The sequence below is a fragment of the Macrobrachium rosenbergii genome, chromosome 25, assembly GCF_040412425.1.
Source record: "Macrobrachium rosenbergii isolate ZJJX-2024 chromosome 25, ASM4041242v1, whole genome shotgun sequence".
In the NCBI taxonomy this organism is placed as follows: domain Eukaryota; kingdom Metazoa; phylum Arthropoda; class Malacostraca; order Decapoda; family Palaemonidae; genus Macrobrachium; species Macrobrachium rosenbergii.
In genome coordinates this window covers 28,333,175-28,356,215 of record NC_089765.1, presented here as the reverse complement: position 1 = coordinate 28,356,215, position 23,041 = coordinate 28,333,175, and the positions used below count along the sequence as shown (strand labels likewise).

General features: G+C 38.5%; 1 protein-coding gene across 1 annotated transcript; it reads left to right on the top strand.

The window, feature by feature from the left end:
- Positions 1-3,153: 3,153 nt before the first annotated feature.
- Positions 3,154-20,593, top strand: LOC136852144 (parkin coregulated gene protein homolog). Its single transcript, XM_067126591.1, is given in 7 exon segments — positions 3,154-3,236; positions 5,007-5,353; positions 5,355-5,435; positions 5,830-6,069; positions 17,267-17,438; positions 19,591-19,740; positions 20,044-20,593. Coding segments are annotated over 6 exon segments (942 nt in total). The 5' UTR covers positions 3,154-3,236; positions 5,007-5,215; the 3' UTR covers positions 20,205-20,593.
- The last annotated feature ends 2,448 nt before the right edge of the window (positions 20,594-23,041 follow it).

Sequence of the window (23,041 nt, the reverse complement as noted above, 5' to 3'; positions counted from 1 at the left end):
GCGTGTATGTTCTCATTGCCTCTGTTTTTCTTAGATTTTTTGGTGTGTGTGCGAGTGTTCCATCGTTCTAGATGCATTCAGTCGGTAAATCTTGGTTTTTCTGCTGATTAAAAAGTGCTGTCGCGGTATTCTGTGAAGTTTCTGTTGTTACGCCAGTCTGAACTTTCTCTTTAACTCCGACCGCTTTTTCATTATATAATCTGCGAGAGGGACAAAAACAAAGGTGATATAACATTCCCTTGCCGCACCCTAGTGTTTACTGCAAATTCATTTGCAACAGCGCATCAACATTTCCTTTGCAAATTCTTTCTTGGATCATTTCATTTAGTTTTACATGTTTGATTTTAAAGAATGTCAAAGTGGCGTAATACATTCCATAATATTGGTCTGTGGACACTATCAAAAACTCTCGTGATCTGGTTAAACTAAGATATATTTTTTCTCTCGTGATCAAATATTTGATTTTTGCAATGGCTGTCTTTCTAAACCAGCTTGTTCATCCCTAAACTTTTCATTCATTTCTTTCTTCCGTCTATTTAGAATAAGCATTCTGAATATTTTCATTACAACCGATGCCAGTGCAATGTCTCTTTCGTTACTACATTCAGTAGATTCACCTTCCTGTGATACGTCAACTGTGACTTCTAATTTCCAGTCATCAGGCTTTGTTTCCTCATGCTATATTCTGCTAAACAGTTTGGTTAGTATACGAAGTGTCACTTCAGTTTCAGCTAAACTCATTTCTGCAATGATTCCATCATATAATTCATCTTCAAAAACTGTGAATTCATCCATGAGTACTGTCAAGTCTTCTTCAGCTTCGGTCATATCATCAATCAAATAATCCCCCCTCATATCTGTAATTCATGACCTCATAAAAAAAATATTCCACTTAGCGTTTCTTCTTCTGATATTGATCCATGGCCTCCTTGTGATAAGGTATAACTTTTATTTTTGCCCACCGATATTTTATTACTGACTTTGTGGATTACCACGCCAGTGCCACTCCCTGAACACACGGCTTGGTCAACATGTCAGGATGTTTTTGTAATGGATATTATTATGGGTGAGTTGCTTTTCTTGCGCACTTTTACTTCGTGATCATAAATTCACGGTTAGGCATTGCCTACATCTGGTTGACTGTAAGAGTTATTGTCTGTTGTCAGATTTTAATTTTTTTTTCAAATTTCCCACAGAATACGAAAGCTTGTATCACATATAGGCCTACTTCGTATGATACATCAAATTGTAATCGATTGAAATTTTTCTTTGAATTGTCAATCCTTCCATTCTAAAGGAAACTATCGGTCCTTTACTCCATTTTCAAGCTGAAACTTGAAACAGTTAGAAAGGAATTGACCACATAGAGAAGAAGTGCATTGACGTGAAGAACAAGGGCACAAAATGAAAAAATTACATTGATAATAAACCTGATAAATATTTGGCAAGGATAAGTGGTAAACATAGAACAGATAGTTCCAGTCTGAAACTTGAAACAGTTAGAAAGGAATTGACCACATAATAAATAAGAAGTGCATTGACGTGAAGAACAAGGGCACAAAATGAAAAAAGGACATTGATAATAAACCTGATAAATATTTGGCAAGGATAAGTGGTAAACATAGAACAGATAGTTCCAGTCTGGAGTGGAGTACGAGCATGCATAGACTGCAAGCATGAGAGGGAATGAATATACTGCAATATTCCGGAACCGTTAAGTGAGCATTACAATCGAATATCGAATGGAAATGAAAAGAATGAGCCAGTAATGATCCTGATTTTATCGTTACATGAACTGCAGTAACTAGCGTCAATTCACCAATCTCTGTAGGGAACATGCGAGGTTGTTATCAGCGTTATCCTAATAAAAGACTGACTGAAATAAACAGTTAGGAAAATTGTCAAAATGGCTTTGTGAAGATGAAGAAGTTTAACCCTTCCCCTGTTAAAGATGGAAGGTCAGTTGTTTCTGGGGTGGGTCAAGTTTGCCGTGATGTGGCCCGCTAAGGGTGGTATAGGTGTTGAAGGGTAAAAGAGACCCAGTGTGGACATCTGGAATCTGTACTCCTACGAGAAACAAAGAATCTGGCTAGTGTGAACTGGCAAACTTTCTGTATTGTAAATTGTCACTTATCTATTTGCATTTGCTTATTAAGATTAAAATCCTCTCCCCTAAACTCACTAATTATTGTTGTAAACACTACCAGTCCTATTAGTATCCTCAGATAAACGTAAAGATTATGAAAAACTATTTTTGAATCATTAGTGAGATAATGATAAGAGTTATCATTCTTTCTGCTTTTAAAAATATTCTTCCACAGAGTGAAATGACACAAAATGTATCAATTATAGATCAACATTGTATATCCTCTTACTGGCGTTACCTCAGAAGGAATGAACGTAATACAAAGATTCCTTTATTTTCCTCAATAGTACTTGAGCTCACTCACTTACATAACCTCTATATTACTTTTTCTAATATTAACCAGGCCGTATGTTGACATGATCATAATCGCTGGTCCCTATCACCATAATTATAATTTTTTATTAAACTAGCAAGCCATGTTTATGCATTACGGGGTAAAAGTGTGAAGGGCATGGCAGAAATATGGGCCAACCTTAATGACTTTCGTACACGGGAGAAACTTCATAAAACCAAGTTCCTGCTTATCACCAAGGCACGCAAACACCGGATAAATATCACGAATATTTATTTTTTTGAGGGGATGGGGGTTGGAGCTATATTCAAGTGGGAGTTAGCAGAGAACGTCACTACTAAATTGTCTGTGAGATGTACCAGCTCTTGAAGGAGAAAGTTTTTTTCTATTTTGTAAGAAATAAACCGTGATAATTTATGCGAAGAAGAAAGAATTCATATTCAGATAACATCACTGAAAGAGAGATGAATCGGCCTTCACTCCAATCCAGATATTTATTTCTGAAGTGATATATTCGTCTGGTAAAGTAGATCGGATTATTTTGAGAAAAAGTCAAAGAAAATCTGGTGCACTCCCGATTGAGCGAGGGTCAGCAGCCAGCCAGAGGGCCCTCCGTCCCTGTTGCCATGACGACGCGCAAAAACAACTTTGGCCAGCGGAACCTGTTGATAATCTACGTCAATATATTCGGAAGACAGTGAGCGTTGGTCAGTGTTTCAGAACAGAGGTGCTGGTCAATTTCTTGAAGATTGGCTTGTGTACATGCGTTCACAGTGATGCCAAGGTACCAGTTTTAACGTAAGATGACTATTTTTGCGTCGTTGTGGTTTGCCGAGAACTTTTGAATTTGGCCATAAGCCTACAATGTTAGTTTCTTGAAGCCCATTTGATTCATGTGATTAAAACGTGGAATTTGGTTGGAAATGCTTCCCCATCATCGCTAGCTAAAAGTAATTCAACTTACAGATTTAGACGATGGTTTTTCCAAATTGCGATTGCTCATTTTTTAATAGAAAAGTAAGTTTCATAGTTTTCCACTTACCGGTTTTGAACCACTGCTGCCTCGCAAATTCGAAATGATATTTGATTATCTTCAGAAGAGTACCTGAATATCGACTGAATTTTAGGTCCATACACATCAGACATGTATCCGAATCAGTGAGATAGTGTCTTTTAACATAAATGTCACTTGCGATAGGAAACGTTGCAGATGCTAGTCTCATCGCCAACTTTTATCCTGAGAAATCTTATAACTTGCAAATAGTGAAGTTTTCTCAGGTGGTGATGAGTTTTCAAGCCAGTCTCTTGGACTGGAAGGGAAAAGGATTTATCTGCTTAAAAACGCTCTTTTTTCATCTTATTTTATTTAACGGACCAGATATATAGTTTTATAAAATGCAGGATTATGGCTGTTACCTGTTAACTACTTTTACACTAAAGGAAAAGACTGAGTAAGAACAAAGATAAATAATGCAAGCTGTCAAGAAGAATGGACACTCAAGTTACTTCAAATCTTTGTGAGACCTAGACCCAGGAGAATTATTAAAAGTTAAAAGCTGGTTGATGCTGACGCGCCAGTTAGGCTTTTGTCAATCTTCATTTACTTCCACCCGTAAGCATTGCTATCTGATTGATAATCTTGTTACTACTTTTATCACTAGACTATAGATGAATGAAATATTCAATTTTTATTCCGTATGATAACGATCGACATAATCTAATACACAAAAATTTGCAGGGAAACTATAATTTGAATTGTCATCACGAGAGCACATCCACTTTCTGCAATAATGACGGAAGCTGTAATCAATGTTGTCGTTATGGTCCGTAGTTCCTCGTTGGACGGGTCGGTAGAGTTCTCGGCTAGCACTCTGCTAGGCCCGAGCTCGAGTCTCCGACCGGCCAATGAAGAATTAGAGGAATTTATTTCTGGTAACAGAAATTCATTTCTCGGTATAATGTGGTTCGGATTCCACAATAAGCTGTAGGTCCAGTTGCTAGGTAACCAATTGGTTCTTAGTCACGTAAAGTAAGTCTAATCCTTCGGGCCAGCCCTAGGAGAGCTGTTAATCAGCTCAGTGGTCTGGTTAAACTAAGGTATACTTAACTAATTAGGGGTCCGTTCACACCACAGTTAAACTTGCCATAAACACGTGTCGGCAACTTATCGCACATACCACAAACAGGTCGAAAACAAGTCATCTTCCGTAATTGGATAAAGAACCTTTAGTTAATGCTGGATAATCACATAAAGACAGGCAGAACACGTGGTTTAACTTAATCATCTAGGACCACCAATAAACCGACGTGTGTTTAAGGGATGTTTTACTGCCGTGTGGACGCACCTCAAAACAATGAATTTATGAGAAGTTATGGACATCATAGTTACGATTAACACATCCGAAGGAATTCTGATCATATAGGAAAAATAACGATGTGAGTAATACTTCTTTTGAAAAGAAATAAAATGCGAACTCTATGACAGGCAGGCACACGACTTAATTTAATCATCTGTTCGTTCCTAAAACAAATGCTGATATATAACTAGAGGCATAATCTTTTTTTCAGGTGCATAAAATAATGTTTCTCTAATGAACACTGTATTAGATATCACTGATGTCAAGACAGGCAGCTTATGACGTCCCTTCACGTTTAATCAAATGAAATAACGGAAGAAAAGACGTTATTCGCAAGATTCTTGTGGGAAGCGACGCAGTCACCATGTCACTCAGTCGAATGCATATTTATCCTCAACTGAATACTAAACTACCGGCACCATGACTTCAGTTAAACACCTGAGTTCCGCCGAGCGTCGGGGTACTTACCGCGAGCGCTCGCGGAGCCAACCGCCCCCCTCCCGCCCGAATTCAACGGCCCGTCAGAGTTTCACGAGTGGAGAGATGATGGCAGTTGGCCCCTGCCAAATCTAGAAGAGGCAGTGACTGGGGCATCCATGGCGTGGGCAGAAGGCGATTTCATTCAGCCAAAATGGACGAGGTAAGGTGACTCAGTTATTACTGTTTAATTCCAAAATGTGGGATTATCTGGCTTCCTTTACGTCATACCCTTCTCAGTATGAGAGTATTTAGGAATTCCCCTAAATCCTCTTCTTAAAAAATACACATTCTAGGTAGAAAACTTTTCTGGTGATTTTATTTACAATAACCGCATGTGTAAAAAATCAAAAATAAAAATCTATATTTTCATTCCACAAGATATTAAAAGGTTACACTAAAAATTTTGTGAGTACTCTAGCACGAAAGAAATGAATCGAACATGGAAGTCATTTTCTATATCCGATTCGTGCAGAAATTTAATCAGTCAGTTATTATTTACTTGATGCTCTGTAATCGTTAACATATACCGTCAATCCTTCCACCTTTCGCCCAAGCTCCGGAGGGCAAGCCGAAGGTCCATCAGCTCCGCCGTGTCTTCGTGCTCGACGACCCGCACCGTGGAGGCCTTCACTCCTGCATCTCGCATGAAGGGCGCTGTGGTGGCGGGCCCCCCAAAATTAGGTGTCTTCCGGCCCCGCCCTTCCTCGCCGACCACCTTCAGGAGAATGTACGAGAGGGGTGACGTTCCTGTGACCTTGCACCACGATCACCACGGACACACCCTGCGGTGGAAGGTAGGTGAATTCGCCCCTCAGGTGGTTACTTGGGCTAGTACTGTCAGTGCAGTGTAGACATTACTGGCGGTTCTTGCGGCGTCCCTTCGACCCGTAGCTGCAACCCCTTTCGTTCCTGTTATTGTACCTCCATTCATATTCTTTCTTCTATCTTGTTATCCACCCTCTCCTAACAATTGTTTCATAGTGCAACTGCGAGGTTTGCCTCCCGTTACATCTTTCAGACCTTCCTATACTCTCAATTTCCTTTTCAGCGCTGAATGGCCTCATAGGTCCCGGTGCTTGGTCTGGCCAAAATTTAATATTCTGTTCCATTCTAAGGCATGGCATTCTCTTGTGAGGGAACTGTGAGCTTGGCAGTTCATCATCTATTGCCCTTTAAACGATTTAAAAGGAAGAAAATGTGCGTTCTTGCCAGCAAAATTTTTCAGTATCATTATTTTCGAGTGACTAAATAAATTAGGCGAGAAAATTGTTATCTGTAGGGACCTTATGACTGTTGTTAGTGAAGTGAAATACAGGCTAACAAGAGAAAGTAATATGACAAGTAATTACATTTCTTGGGTCCAAAATACGCATGGCTGCTCTTTCCTGTTGACTTGGTGATTTTCATTACATTTTTTTTTTTTTTGGTTGCAGAATAATCTTGTATACTACTTCATTTTAGTTCTCTCTCTCTCTCTCTCTCTCTCTCTCTCTCTCCCCATATGATGATGTGAGTGATTGCAAAGGCAAGACATTCTTTGCAACAACAATTATCAAAGATTAGCAGATCGGGTGCCATAACGATTTAGTTAGAACACCAGAATTACCAGGTTGCTTTTATAGATTTAGTCGGCGTTATACTGACGTTATATATCTTACGAGAAACTCAAGAGAGCTTTTTGGCCACAGAACACAGTCATAAACCAAAGCATATCAACTGTATTACGTGAGGAGTACGAGAGTGCAACTATCACTGAGATGAATGTTCGAACAGCAAGTAGAACTGGGCTGCGAGTGCTATATAATATAGTAAAGTAGTAGTAGTAGTAGTAGCTGGGGCATGCCTTTGAAATGGCTCCTGCCTCTACAAACAACTCCAAAATAACTGCAGTATTCACGCAAGCCCTCCTGGGCTGTTGCTGATTGGGAGCAATGAGTCTCTGTGCTGACGCAGTAAATACCGATTGTGGGGTGTGGCGTGAGAAGCTTTACTGACCAGACGATGCATGTTCGCCCTCTTTCAATCAGCCGGAGATTAAGGTCTCTGGCTTTACTTGACTTTTCGTTTTTGGTCTTTCTCAGTTGCTGGAATAAATAAATTCTTTGATGTCAATCCAGGTTTTACTTTTCTGTTAAAAAAACTCTTGAGTTGGCTATTTGTCTGTCCATCCGCACTGTTTTCTGTCCGCCCTCAGATCTAAAAAACTATTGAGGCTAGAGGGCTGCAAATTGGTACATTGATCATACACCCTCCAATGATTAAGTATACCGAGTTGCAGCCCTCTAGCCTCTGTATTTTTTTTTTTCTTTTATTTAAGGTTAAAGTTAGCCGTGATCATGCGTCTGGTAACGCTATAGGTGCTAATAACACAGGCCACCACCGAACCGTGGCCGAAAGTTTCATGGGCCACGGCTCATGCAGCATTATACGCTGTACAGAAAACTTTGGAGCATTTTTTATTTGTTTAAATCTCACGATGAGCATTTTTTATTTGTTTAAATCTCACGATTAGTTTGAACGCAATAATCAATTCAGTTTGAAAGATTGTCATTCAAGCAACTGAGACTAGAGAGGGTAAAGAGAGAGATAGATAGCTACTGTAAAGTAAAGGGTCACGTATATTAAAAAAAATTTTGCCAACGTTTCCTTCCTGGCGCTGATATTAAAAGTTGCATTAACATACACACCGAAATATATCTTGATAATAGAAATATAAAATATGACGGTGGGGTTCTAAGGATTCCCATTTTGTCACTGTGTAATGAATAGTGATAAAATAATTAGATTTTTTATTTATCGATCGATTCCCTTTTAGTCTCTTGTTCAGGCCGACTATCCTCTAGCGGGCGAAATGTTACGGTAAATATTTCATTAGACGAGATACTGGTAGGTCGATAGGGTAAAACTGAGTGTGAGAAATCTTCGAAGCACCACGAGGTTATAAAGCTTTCTTTGTGTAGCCAGCCCAGCTTCTCTTAAACTGGAATATACTGAAACATCAAAAAGACTTCTTAGGTAATGTGCATGCTGAACAATATTCGGAAATCAAATAGCCTGAAACTGCGCACGAATGTAAGATTAGACACAAGGCAAGCACGATCTACCTGCATGTTGCCACGCGGACACGAATCAAGGGATGATAATAGCACGTAAAAAATGCGCCGAGGTTTCTTTGCAGCAATCGAGTTTTCTGTACAGCGTATAATCAAGGCCACCGAAAATAGATCTATCTTTCGGTAGTCTCGATGTAATGCTGTATGAGCCGTGGCTCATGAAACTTAAACCGCAGCCCGGTGGTGGCCTGTCGTATGTCGTTGCTACAGGACTGCAATTTGGTATGTTTGATGATTGGAAGGTGGATGATCAACATACCAATTTGCAGCCCTCCAGCGTCAGTAGTTTTTAAGATCTGAGGGCGGACAGAAAAAGTGCGGACGGACAAATAAAGCTGGCACAATAGTTTTCTTTTACAGAAAACTGAAAATGTCTGAAATATTTTGTCGATTTGAAGATAAGACTTTAAGAAGAATATTAGGGGTCTGGTGACAGGGAAGAGTTATAAATGATACCAAAAGGGAAACTAGATATATGGAAGTTCCATATGTAGATGGGATAGTGATGAAATGGAGATGAAGATTGCTTCGGTATGTCCTTCGCAAAACCCGTGGGAGAGTATGTCAGCTGGGGTCCTGTGAGCACCAGAGTAATCCGAGGACCTAGATCTACTTGCAAAGGAACCAAGAGAAGGGAGGCGGGGTGAAGGTGAGTGGAGACTTGTGGAAGATAAGGCCCAACAAATACACAGGTAACGAAATTTTAGAGGTCCTCTCTTCGCGTCGAGCTACGTTAGAGACGATGATGATGATTGTGATGATGATGATGACATCTGACCTCTTTTTTTGTGGAACTATTGATTCATGGCAAACATGCGGCACGAATTTCTTTATCAAAAGTGCCTACAAGGAACGCATTCAATCCACCCACGAGTGACTAGAAAATACCACCATAAATGACGACTGTCTCTGGGAGGAGATTCTTGGCAACATTCTCGGCCACATCCACGGCTGTTGAAGCTCACGACCTACGCTGCTTTGGCGCTCAGACCTTTCAAGCTGTCTATTATGAATGGAGTTCTTCAGCTTCGTCTTTATTTGCTTTATGCTAAAAAAATCCCAAATCTCTCTCATATATATATATATATATATATATATATATATATATATATATATATATATATATATATATATATATATGCATACATATATATATGTGTATATGTATATACTGTATATATGTTATATATATTTATTTATTTATTTATTTATTTATTTGCGTGTGCTTATACATAAAGTACACATATATTTTCACATCATAAAACGGTCGCCCGAGAGAGAATGGTTACCGAGAAGAGACAACATAACAATCTCTGCCACATCTACACTAAGTGCTGAGTCGTGGATGAACCCCCTTTACGGAAAACTCCCTCAGCATTAGCTGCTTCTTATGCCTTCACAGAAGGCTCGCTGGCAGCGCCGCTAACCGGGACCAACGAGATTATATAACCCGTAAGTACTCATCAACAACTTCCAGTCGACTTTCTAGACCACTGGGCTGTCACTTAGGTACTAAATTACTTGAGCCCAGTGGTCTAGACTCTAGGGTCTAGAACGTCGACTGGAAGTCGTCGATGGGTACTGTCAGGTGTTCGAGTCACTTCGCTACCAAATCATTTATCACTTACAATTCCCCTTCGGTGATATTCCTGAAGTAGCGCGAATGGATACTAAACGACATTTGCAGCTTAACATTTGTATATAAAATGTCGCGATGATGTGATAAAATATTTATAAAAACACCAGCTTAACAAGCTGTACAAAATATATGGCTGCAACATTCAAACAGTGTTTAAGGGCCTTTATCTTCATTTTTTATGTTGTATTACAGTAAAAGACATTCATATATATATATATAGTAGTATAGTATATATATATATATATATATATATATATATATATAATATATATATATATATATATATATATATATATATATATATATACACACCAAATATTAAACTGTAATTTTTGGTTTAATATTCATTCACTCTACCTCGGGAATTACATACACTCAGTGAGGAATTATAATTGGTAATCACTTATGTCAGTAGTGGGATTCGAACCGCCGACTGGTTGGGAAACGACTACAGACAGTGTCTTTTTACCACTGGTGACAAAGCGCTTATCAATTGTAATTCCCCATTGAGTGTGTGTTATTCTCGAGGCAGAGTGAACTAGATATCAAACGATATTTGTAGTTTAACATCTGCGAATGTAAAAAATGTCATGGTGTGTATGACAAAAATTCAGAGGAGGTTGTCACTGTCAAGAGTTCGAGTCTCCCAGGTGACGAATCACTTATCAATTTTAATTCCCCTTCGCTGTTATTTCTGAGGAAGAGCGCATTGAACACTAATCGACATTTGTAGTGTAATGCTTGTGAGCAGAAATGTCACGGTGATATGATAATATATGTACATATATTTCTCTCTCTCTCTCTCTCTCTCTCTCTCTCTCTCTCTCTCTCTCTCTCTCTCTCTCTCTCTCTCTCTCTCTCTCTCTCTCTCAATGCCATTTCAGGCGTTTTACACTGGAATCTGTGGAAAGCCGTATCATGAATTTAGATACTGTAAAATTCCGGTAATGACAAATATTGGCCAGCTGTTCAAGCGGATTCAATTGTTTATAACACCAATGCATTTTATATTACTTTATATAAACCCTTTATATTATTCTCTGTCTTGCGGTGGCGTGACTCCTACTGGCAACCGAAATCGATATGCGAAGGTAAACTTCTTCCACCTTCGTTAAGAATTAATACTAATGAGCCCCGAAAACCTTAGTTTGCGTGCTTTACGAGAACTCTGATTTCCTGTCTGGATACAAGAGTCTAAAGATATCGTTAAGATAACATTTCTTGCCTTAATTTTCCTATTTTTTATACCTCCGCTTACACTGAGTGACTGACTTTGTATGTAATTTAGAGCTCAGCTAGAAATGATTGATAATAAGCGAACGCTTCTGTTTAAACTACGTTGCTAAACCTCGATGAAAACCGTTGAAAAGATTAAACACTATTTAAAACTTCAGTATCTCAGCCATATCAGCAAAGTGGAATTTTATTTGATCATTTGTAAGGTGCTCGTGCTGACGATTCCTTTCCATGACGGATTTACCAGTAACGATCAAGGATTTTCCCGGAGACCAAGTCTCTGCAGGCTTACAGTATGTTAACTGCTCGAGCGTCCAGTACAGTATATTGTGCGTTTGAGACTAGAGAACTTTCCTTTTTAGGCTACTATGCACAGAATGTAGTCTTAGTTGCTCGCCACATGAGTCAGTTAACTAGACTTTTCGTCTTTTACACTCACTTGATAGTGAATCAGATCTAATTTTATTTACCCTTAATTGAGGGACTACATTTTGTTGATTCATTGCCAGCAATAGACGCCTCTAGACAAGTCATGGATGCTACATGGACCGCCGACATAATCGACATCTAAAGATTGCTTTTAAAATATAGCTACATTGTGAAATACTATTAATCACTTACTGTATGAAATAGGTATAAGAAAACTAGGAACAGCTGCGTGAAACTAACAGAAGTATCAGTTTGTTTTAATGGTATTGAACAAGTTATAGTCCGAGTTACGAATATGACTGACGGTACCTGATGTTGCCGAGAAGTCATTCGAAGTTATGGAATAAGATAGTATGATATTTAGTTAATAGCACGCTCGTGGGATCAGAGTGAAGCAAATTACATATATTATAGATAATGATAAGGACTGATGTGAGAAACGCTGTATTTTGAGACACTGTCCTGATAACAGAGAGAGACTGAAATACTCTCTTCCCATTCATATGTGTTCATGCAATACTAATATCACTCACATGTGTCCCAGACGTATTCTGACGTAAGCGAGAACGACGTCCATCGGTGACCGGTTTCTCAAAATTACCGCCGACATTATATCGATTTGCTCACACTTTCTTCGAGATTTCGGTCGCTAACCGAGAAAATTCAGGCCACGCGAGTTGTCTATAGAGGTTGGATCCGTGTCACTGTGATACAGCTCTCTGTAGCATTTGCAAACAAAACTGACACTTTTTGGATCTTTCCTAGAAAATGAACCCCCCCAGGTGGATACATATCCACCTTTGCGGCATGCTTAATACAAGCCCGTTGGGGATTACCGTAGAAACATAAACAAAAGACTGTAGATATCAGAAAGATAGTGACCCCCAAGACATATTAGTCCTAGATAACGACCCCCGAATTTTGTTGGGGTCACAATCTAGGAAAGATCCCACTTTTTCTCCTTTCTACTCCAGGGCTTTTAAGCTTGCCTGCACGAACGGCTTTTTATTAGATATACAACTAAAACGGAGTTACTGGTCACACTATTTTAGAGGATATTTCGATAAGACCACTTCCAGTTCTCAAAACTGATAAGACTAATAGATGCATTTAGTTATTAAAGGAAATCAGCGTGGTTAGGTAAGCTACTGATCCAGAGCGAAGCAGACCATTGACATTGACATGTGTCCCATTGGATAGACTGATTTGTTCGAACTGAAGGTAATGGATTATTCAGAAGAGAGGAGATGTCTGCTGTTAATGAATGTCGTAGACAAGTGTGTGGCTGTTATGAGTCTTTTTTATGTACGTAGTGTATGAAGAAACTGTTGTTTGACCTTTTTTAGTTTTCTGTAAAAGAAAACTACTGAGATGGCTATTTGTCTGTCCGTCCGCACTTTTTCTGTCCTCCCTTAACAAACTATTGATAGCAGAGGGCTGTAAATTGGCATGTTGTCATCTACCCTCCAATCATCAAACATACCAATTTGCAGCCCTCTAGCCTCAGTAGTTTTTATTTTATTTAAGGTTAAAGTTGCCATGATCGTGCGTCTAGCACCACTATAGGTTCCAACAACACAGGCCACCACCGGGCCGTGGATGAAAGTTTCATGGACCGAGGCTGAGAGTTTCATGGGCCGTGAGTGAGCTTCATACAGCATTATGCGCTGTACAGAAAACCCGATTGCGCCGAAGAAACTTCTGCACATTTTTTACTTGTTCATATTGTAATCGTCTCTTTACCATGAAGGAAATCGATAATAAGAACAGTGAAATTTAATACACTTTTAAGAGTTATAACTAAGTCTAATCATGAAAATAACTTTCTGAAAACTCCAGCGAACTTAATATATATTTTCAGGCACTTAAGCTGTCAGTCTGGCGTGAATTATTAACATTATATTCTTCCTTTGTAAGCCATTAAAAAACTTTACAATTACCTAATGGCGAATAAATAGCGCATAAACTAATCTAAAAAGTAGGTTATGACCGACAAGGTAATAATCTGGACAATTAACCCCTCGGTCCATGGAGGCTAATTTCAGCGTGCATGTTTAACCGTGAGTTTTCTTTTCTGTACTCGGTACTACTTTCCATTAGATTCGTGTCCTTGACACAAGTGTCCGTCCGTCAAAAGGCCTTCTTTCTGTCTTGAAATTCACTCCGTGTTGACAGAATGCTTGAACTCACTCAGAATAGTGCTATTAGTCTGGTAGCGTTAACTCACATTGCTTTAGATCTTGTGACAGTTCCCATTAAAGAACGTTTGAATTAATGCAGAACGTTATTGCTGGTCCGGGGATTCAGAGACCCTCTGTTAGTACGCGGGGAAACTGCTCTAAGTAACCGCCAGTTGATTACTTTGTTATCGCTGCAACTCGATAATTGCTCCTCTGTACCTAGGCTGCCTGCAGTTTGCAGCAGGCACTTGCAACGTTCTTCCACAAACCTGATAAATTATTGCATTATTAGAACTGGAAATGGCGGAGATATCCTTGTATAATCTCGTGAAAAAGGCGTAGAACATTTCATATCAAATGATCAAATCCTTGAAACAATTTCACATCTCATGCGTTGTACTGTAGGCATTACTAAAGGTTCTTTGCAGCGTCCCTCCGGCCATAGCTGCAACCCCTTTCATTCCTTTTACTGTAACTCCATTCATACATAGTAAAATGCGTTGCAAAGCTACTATAGTACCTAACAGCCATAGTGCAACTGCGAGGTTTTCCTCTTGTTACACCTTTCAGACCTACCTACTCTCAATTTCCTCCCCAGCGCTGAATGACTTCATAGGTTCCAGTGCTTGGCCTTTGCCCTAAACTCTATATTCTGTTCAATTAAATATACCCGCATAATAATGATGCTCTGGGAATAATACCAAAGTTAAGGTTTCTAGTCTCCATACCTTGATTAGTACCACGAATGAGAACTAGCCATACGGATAGTTGTTACTCGATTATATTCTGTTGGCTGGTATCAGTTATCTGGAAAGACTTATAGAAGTTTTTGTGAACATTAAACCATCGTGGATCTTGATGACTGAATCTGGATCAGTTGAGAACGATCAACATGCGACCTGTGGATGTTAACAAATACAATATTCTATTTAAAGTTGTTTGTTTCTCAACGAGATATAAATGCATTGTGAGATGCCCATTTTCTCTGTTATATAACGCATCTTCTAATAGTGAAATACTAGGGTTGATTAAGGAAGAAACTTGGCTTTGGTAATACGTATGTTTATTTACATTGCAGTCTAATTTGAACAGAGATGCCAACTTCGGTGATATAAACTACCATTGATACCATTCTCGGCGTACCCTGACGCCATGTAGACAACGATCTTTGTAAAGATCTAAGGGGAAGCAGATCTTGTATAAAAGCAAAAAGATGTAAGCCCTTAAATTCGCAAACAGAGGGGAAATAGATACTGTTGTTGATCATGTTTTGAACTTTTTTTCTTTCAGCAGCGCTTTAACGACGAAATTAGAATATGCAGATTAGGAATTTTTAAATTCTCAAGCTTCGTCCTCTGTGATAGGAAGAGCTGTCTTGTTTGCGATGCTCTTTATTGCTTGGTTATATAATGGAGGGAAGATAAGATAGATAAGATAGCAGAGCGGATTTAATGACAGACTTTGCGGAGGGGCAAACGTGTGTACCAGGGAAATGGCATCGTCATGGCTAAGTGGTGTAAATTTCTCCAGAACCTTTACCTTAAAACGACATAAATATTCTTACTGATTAAGTGGCACAGCAAAGCCTGGATAAATGGCAAAAACACATAGTTATCTTATAAGACAGGAAAGCTGAACGCTACTCACTAAGTAAAAGGCAACACCAAAATGACTTCCGTCAATCGGTTTGGAAACAAACGATCTATCTGAAAGTATTACGTGTCAGGACCACCTTGTGTCACCTAAGACCAGTGGCGACGCTATTGGGGGGGACGCCAGGGGCCGGCCCGGGGAACCCCCATTCAGATGCATGGCCCCCACTGCCCCAAGTTGAAATTTCCTTTGTAGCTAAGTTTTAACACTTACAGTATTTGATACATTTGCATATAGTAAGAATTGAAAATTAAGAAAATTAAGCTCTGTAATTTCAAATACAGGTTTACTAACTACTAATACCATAATTTTCCTTCATTCATATGGATATACATATTCGAGAATAGTATATTCTACTAATTACAGAATTGGTTCATTAGTTTTGTGTAATTTTCTTTGGCACCCCCAAAAATATCTTGGCCCTATCTAGGCGGCCCCCACTGATGGAATGTCAGCTATGCCACTGCCTAAGACAAGGAAATCTGTCTTGAAACTGCCCCTAAAACCATATAAGTCTCCCAGCTCCTGTTCTCATAAAAAAAACACTTTATTTTACTTCACTTTATACTGTATATAATCCTACCCGGCTTAGGAACCCTGGTAACAAAATAATGCTGGTTAAACGAATTTATTTCTCACAAATGCATCGTCGTTCTGACAAGCGTAGTTAAATCCCATTTTTCGACGCGAGACTACAGCATGGATTTTCTCAATGTAATCTGGGAGACCTCTTTTGTAGCGGATTTTAATTTTCCTAACAAAATAAGCCGTCACGCCGAGCAGCATGCAACGTCATTAGGTAATTGGTCTCGTGGCTCCTACGAGGAACACCAGCATAAAAGCTAACCAATTAGAATCATAGTTTGATCCATTTAGGAGGACCACAGGGCAACGTGTCATTATTCCGCTGGCACCACCAATTAGCAGGAGATTGCGCAGCTCATAGTCGGGCTCCCAGGCAGTAAATAACAGCTGGTGATTGCGCGGTTCGCAATCAAGCTCCCTCGGAGCAGTTAATAATATGAGAAACAATACGGTGTGCAATTTGCTTGCGGTCTTGAGAGGGCGTAATAGGTAGAGTGGTCCTAAATTGGCGTTCATTCTTCAATTTTCCCTTAATTGACTCTGCGAGGGAACCAGACCGTTTTACTCTATTAAAAGAGCAATGATGTCTAGGCGTTTTAGGGTTCCATTTAGAACACGAGAGTAAAATAAATTTAGGGACTTCTCTTTTATTTATAGAAGAAGCATTTTACATTTACTTTTAAATATATTTAGGGTAATATTTCGGGTCGTGAAGGTAAAATACCTTTGTGTTTATAAGGAAAGTGATGTATAATGGTAAACTGATCCATTGTTTTCATAGGCCTTTATGTTTTGACATCAAATGCCTGTCCTCCAGTTTGTTATTCTTTACGCCTGTTAAGTATCAGAAGAAAAGACAGTTTTATAACATCGGGACCTGACATACAGTGAGATTGCCATGAGAATCTTTGACTTTCCTTTGACTCAGGTTGACATTGAAAAGCTAGACTACCACCACTCCTTTATGTTTAAAAGGAAGGTGATATATAATAGAAAACTGATCCCATGTTTTTACATGTTTTGAGACCAAATATCTGTCCTCCAATTTGTTATTCTTTGAGCCAATTATGTATCAGAATAAAATAAAGCTTCATAACCTCCTGACCTGACATATAGTCAGATTGCCATAAGAATCTCTTGCTTTCCTTTGACTCAGGTTGACATCGAAAAGCTGGACTACCACCACTACCTGCCCCTCTTCTTCGACGGCCTGCGAGAGACGAGTCACCCCTACGACTTCTTCAGCAGAGCCGGCATAAGGGATCTCCTGAGCAGAGGGGGCGAAAAGATCCTTCCGGTCATCCCACAGCTCATCCTGCCTATCAAAAGTGAGTGTCTGCAGGAATCTGGGGCTAAGTGCGTACGTATTTCCCTTTTCCTCTTCTTACTTCTTCCTGATGAACAGCACATTCTTTGGAAGCTTGAATTTCAAGTCAGTGGCCCCTGTGGGCTTGTTTCTGTATGAATAGGTTTCATCTTCCGAATAATAGTGATAATAATTCATAAGAGCGTCAACTTTCGTGATGGAGGTTCTGGACACTTCTGGTAGATGGGAGTGACCTTGGATTAAACCAAGCAGAAAATCATTTGATGTTCATTGTACTTGATCGAATTCACTGAAAAAAACACAACGTATGGTCGATCTCTGTGAACCCTTCATTCCCTGATTCACCGCCTAACAGTTCCTCACTCCTAAAACAATTCCTCCCACACTTTTTGTTTTTATTCATCTTCGAGTCCGATCGTAAATGACTGATACAACTTTGAAGGTAGAACTTTGAAATACGAAACTCATTCGGGCCATGACCGACAACGAAATCTGCGCAGAGCCATCTGTGACCATTTGGCCTCTCTATCACAAAAAAAAAGGAAAAAAGCTCCCATGCGATGAAGATCGCTTCCAATGTTTTTTTCAGAAATTTTGAGATGACTGTCATTGCATGTGGGTCAGGAGATTTTCGTCTATTCAAGATTTTCATTGTTATTAGTCTTTTTCAAATTCATAAGGTAAAAGCGGATCTTCTCGGTCTACTTGGACTGTTTTTCCGTTGGAGTAAATAAATATACCTAAAAATTTGTACCGAGCCATCAGGAACTGTTCTGTAGCTAATGTTGTTTTATCTTTAATTAACATTATACCATTAGTTTCAACATTGCCTCATCTAACACACAGCTTGACTCCAGATAACATACAATCAGTCAGTCCATCAAATTTATAAAAAAAAAAATTAGATTTCAATATTGTCATAACAAGTAAGCCCTAAAAATCTTTAGGAGTCTTACGCCCATTTTCTTTGAATTAAGGGATGCGGCGTCATGCTGAAAATATAAGATTATACTATACTTTGCCAATAACTTCGTCACTGATGGACTCGGAATTTCAAAATATTCTCTTTTGAAGCTGAATGAGAAAGGGACTATTTTTAGCATTTAACAGATATGAGGGGAAGGATGACGTCAAATGAGCGATGTCATAAATTGATAAAAACAAACGACGATCGCGGGGAAAGGCCTAAAATAACTCCGAGAGAATAGCAACGAAGTAATTGCAGCCAGATAATCAATACTACAAATATAGGCAGACGTGCACGCGAAAGAAAATGTTGCAAAATTAAAACATCCCGTGCTGTCTTCACGAGTAGCGAGTTCTGTTACTGCGTGTTGCGCGGAATTGCCAGGCAGCTTTTGTAATGCAGTGCTAGCTGTCAATCACAGGTGTTCAGAAGACAGCTGTCTTCAAAAATGCCAATAGCCTAGAGATTGGCTTTTAGAAAACTGGGGTCAGAAGTGTCTCATAGTCTAATAGTTTGGTCGTTAGACCTGTATATTTTATTACTACATGAGAATAAAAAAAACAGCTTCAAACGAAATCCAAATTGATTTTACTTTCTAGTACATTGTTGTAAGAATTAGAAGACGGAGTTAGAAGAATTGAAAAACAGCAACGTAGTGTGAGTGGTCGGGGGTGACGCGTGACATTGAATCTTGGAGGGAGCCATACAAAGATTTGCAACAGAAGGGAACATTGACTTCTGTGGACCTTAATAACCAGGTTAACATATTTTTTTATGAGAACTGGGTTTATTCCTCCAATCTTATTTCATATCGATGTCTTGATATCAACTGTATTCCATTGTTTAGTCATCTTAGATTACTTGATTGAGATGGTAAATTTACAATTATAATTTTTATTGATTCATTTCCGAGTCCTTCGATATTCTTACTTTTAAAACCAAAAAAATGTCATTTTTATATTATAATTATTTTGAGATTCAGATTTCATTTCTCTTTAAAGCCATAGCTTAACTCAAATTTTGTGTTATTCCTCCTTGCGCACGTGAACAGGAATAGTATTCAAGAAAATAACTGCTAAGTTCTTTCAGCTCTTACACTAATGCTGACTAGGTACATGTACTTAATGATACACGTATTCTCACTTTAAAAGCTTTGTAAGTTACTCTAACACATGGATAATTACAGGTGCTCTAAACACACGTGACGTTCGGGTCATCTGCACCGTTCTCAAAGTGCTGCAGGAACTGGTGATTTCAGCCCCCCTCGTTGGAGAGGCTCTCGTCCCTTATTACAGGCAGATCTTACCCACGCTCAATCTTTTCAAGCACAGAAACGGTAAGACTGACGCGTGTAAATTAACTGCAATAATATCGTTGTAAGATAATGACCCAGAATGAAATATGAAGCAAAAATCTTGAAAAAAAAGGCAAAGCAGTGTTCTGGACCCTTGTTCTCGTTCTTCTAAGATTTTATTGTCCTTTCCTCTCTCCGGAACAGTCTGTGCGTGTGTGTGTGTGTGTGTGGTGGGATTCTGGTTTGATTTTACTCCAGTGAAGTCAGGCATGGCAATTTGTTCTGAGTGCATCGAAGCATAACGAAGATCATTTCTTATCAATCTTAGCCTTTCTTCCCCAACAGTGAACTCGGGCGATGAGATCGACTACTCGCAACAGAGACGAGAGAACCTGGGAGACCTCATTCAGGAGACCCTAGAGATTCTGGAACGGCATGGAGGGCGTGACGCCTACATCAACATCAAGTACATGGTCCCCACCTACCAGTCTTGTGTCATGAACTGAATCAGCTGCGCTCTGGAAATGAGTCTCCCGCCCATTTTTTCCTTCTTCTTTCTGTATCCTTTCTTCTTCTTGTCTGGCTAGATAAGAACTTTTAATATCTCGTCCCGTTGGCCTTTGAATAAATATAGTGTTCAGACTGAGAAAAATATTGATCTGGGTTTATTTTCTCGGGTAAGTACGTCGGTGTTTGAAAGTCATAGGTGAATATCCGTGATTGTTATTCAAGTGTAAATATGAAATATGTGATTTTGGGTTACAGTATGATGTGTTAGTTATTCATTATATTCTCATATATTCGTGTATCGTCCTAAGCTAAGTGCACTATGTATGACTGACCAAATTATAGTGTCATTTTATGCATTTGAATTTATATATTTGAATATATATATATATATATATATATATATATATATATATATATATATATACATATACATATATATATATATATATATATATATATATATATATATATATAGTGTACTTCTCACCTCTTATGTAAAATAAGGAGATGAAAGGCATACATATACTGGAAAGCCAGATCCATATATAATGTTCTTGTCTTGGACTATGTGTAGAGACTGGTAACATAAGTGTCTGTATAGTAATCATAACAAGTAAAGTATGGGCCTAAGGTTTTACCCCTTTTACCTAATACTGAACAAAAATTTTCAGTTAAGTGGTTGACTGGACATAGATACTTCTTCGAGTACAAAGCTACATCATATAAATGATCAGTGTCTCTGCAGTAACGTTAGAACTTTCTTTGCTGTTCTACCCATTTTTCTACTTTTTGAGTTTTAGTACAAACTGAAAACAAAATCCGTTATTATTGGGTGTATGACATTTATCTGTTATTGCACCTTTGTTATTGTTGCTAATTTAAATATGGATTTATTTGTGTTGATATCATAATATTGTTTCATGTGTCTTTCACAAGTTTATTACTTCTCTGTATCCACGTTGACATTGTGTGGACTGTAACAATTACAAAGTAAAATATAGCACACGAAGTTTTATTTACCCTGAATATTTCATCAGTTCTCGCTCTCTGTTTCTCCTTCGCTTCCTCCTCTAACTCTTTCATACACCTACAGCTCTTGTGTAGGAAGGAAACTCATACTAAGGATGCGGATAAACAACAGACTTTATTAGCGAGCTCTGACCTGTTTTAATCATTCCTTCTGGCCACACAGTAGCTGCGGGTGATCTGTCGGCCAGGTCAAGGTCCTGGACCTTGGGCCACATAGCTGTATGGGCATGCACCCTGTTACAGCGGTGTGTGAGAAGCTGCCGAACCTGGCCGCTAAACCTGGGTTCGGCAGCAAAGCTAAGTTTACAATGTCAAATAGCTTACTTTTTTCATTCACTAAAGAGTGTGACAGGGTAGTAACCTTGCATTCCTCATTTATATTTGCTAAGAATACAAATTTTTCTGGCCATTCCTTTATCCCCATTTCTTGAACCTTTCAAACTTCCAATTCACTCTTGACAATTCTGTCTTTAATCTTATCTTTATTTTTTCTCACATTTCTTACTATAACCTATTCTCCCCCTTCTTGTCATAATCACTCATTTCATAGCTCTATTGAGAATCCTTCCACTTCAGTTCAAATGCTCTTTTATTTAGTTTTTTTTTAACTAGATAATAAACAAAGATGTCTCCAACCACTCCTCTTCTCAGCCTAATATCCCTTAACTGCCTCTTTTATCTACCCAGTGCTATGTCAGTATAGTAAACCCTTTTCCTTGCTACTCTCTTTATCTTAAGTAAATCTGTAAGCGTTCCTCTCCTGAACCTCATTTTCTACATGCAAGTCCTTTCAGAACACATTTCCAAGACATTTCACTCTAATTCATTGAAGGCTCTCCAAATACACATTACTACATTTTACCTTTCTCTCTTACCAACCTTGACAGTTGAATCACCCAGCACAGTCACCCTTCCCCCTTCCCCAAACCCACCCAGGCACAGAGTCAGACTACTATAAACTTTATCTTTTATTTTTATTTTCTTCCATGCTTGAATTATTACAGCATATACTTATTACCCCCAATCTTTTCCAGATACATTGTTTTAATCACTTAAATTCTGGGTTCATATATTTGACTTATTATCTATTTATCTATCTATCTATCTATCTATCGATATGTGTATGTGCGTGTGTAATTTTCATTGTTTGAATCACTTAAATTCGGGGTTCATACATTTGACTTCTTATTATCTATCTATCTATCTATCTATCTATCTATCTATCTATATATATATATATATATATATATATATATATATATATATATATATATATATATATATATATATATATATGTATATATATGTGTGTGTGTGTGCGTGTGTATTTTATATTGTTTGAATCACTTAAATTCTGGGTTCATACATTTGACTTCTTATTATCTATCGATCTATCTATCTGTCAATCTATCTATCTATCTATCTATATATATACTGTATATATATGTGTGTGTGTGTGTGTGTGTGTAAGACGTAAATAACAATATTCTGTAATATCTAAAGCCCTATAGAAGCCCAACGAACCCATATCAGTTAACCTAAAGAGAAACAAAGCAGTCTCCGCCACGTGTTCATCCTTCATGTATCGTTTGAACGTATTCCCTCCCTGTGTAGTTATTTTGAAATACGTGTTCTGTTTTATATCCCCTAGCCAACAGAGCACGTCTGATGATGTTGCAAAAATAAGTTTCTAACGTGCTCAGAAGTTAAAAGTTACATTGCATCACTTACACTGATTAGATAACAAGCAAGATAATCCTGTCTTTCTGCTTATAGGATCCAGGATCTCTGTATTTTGTGCAGG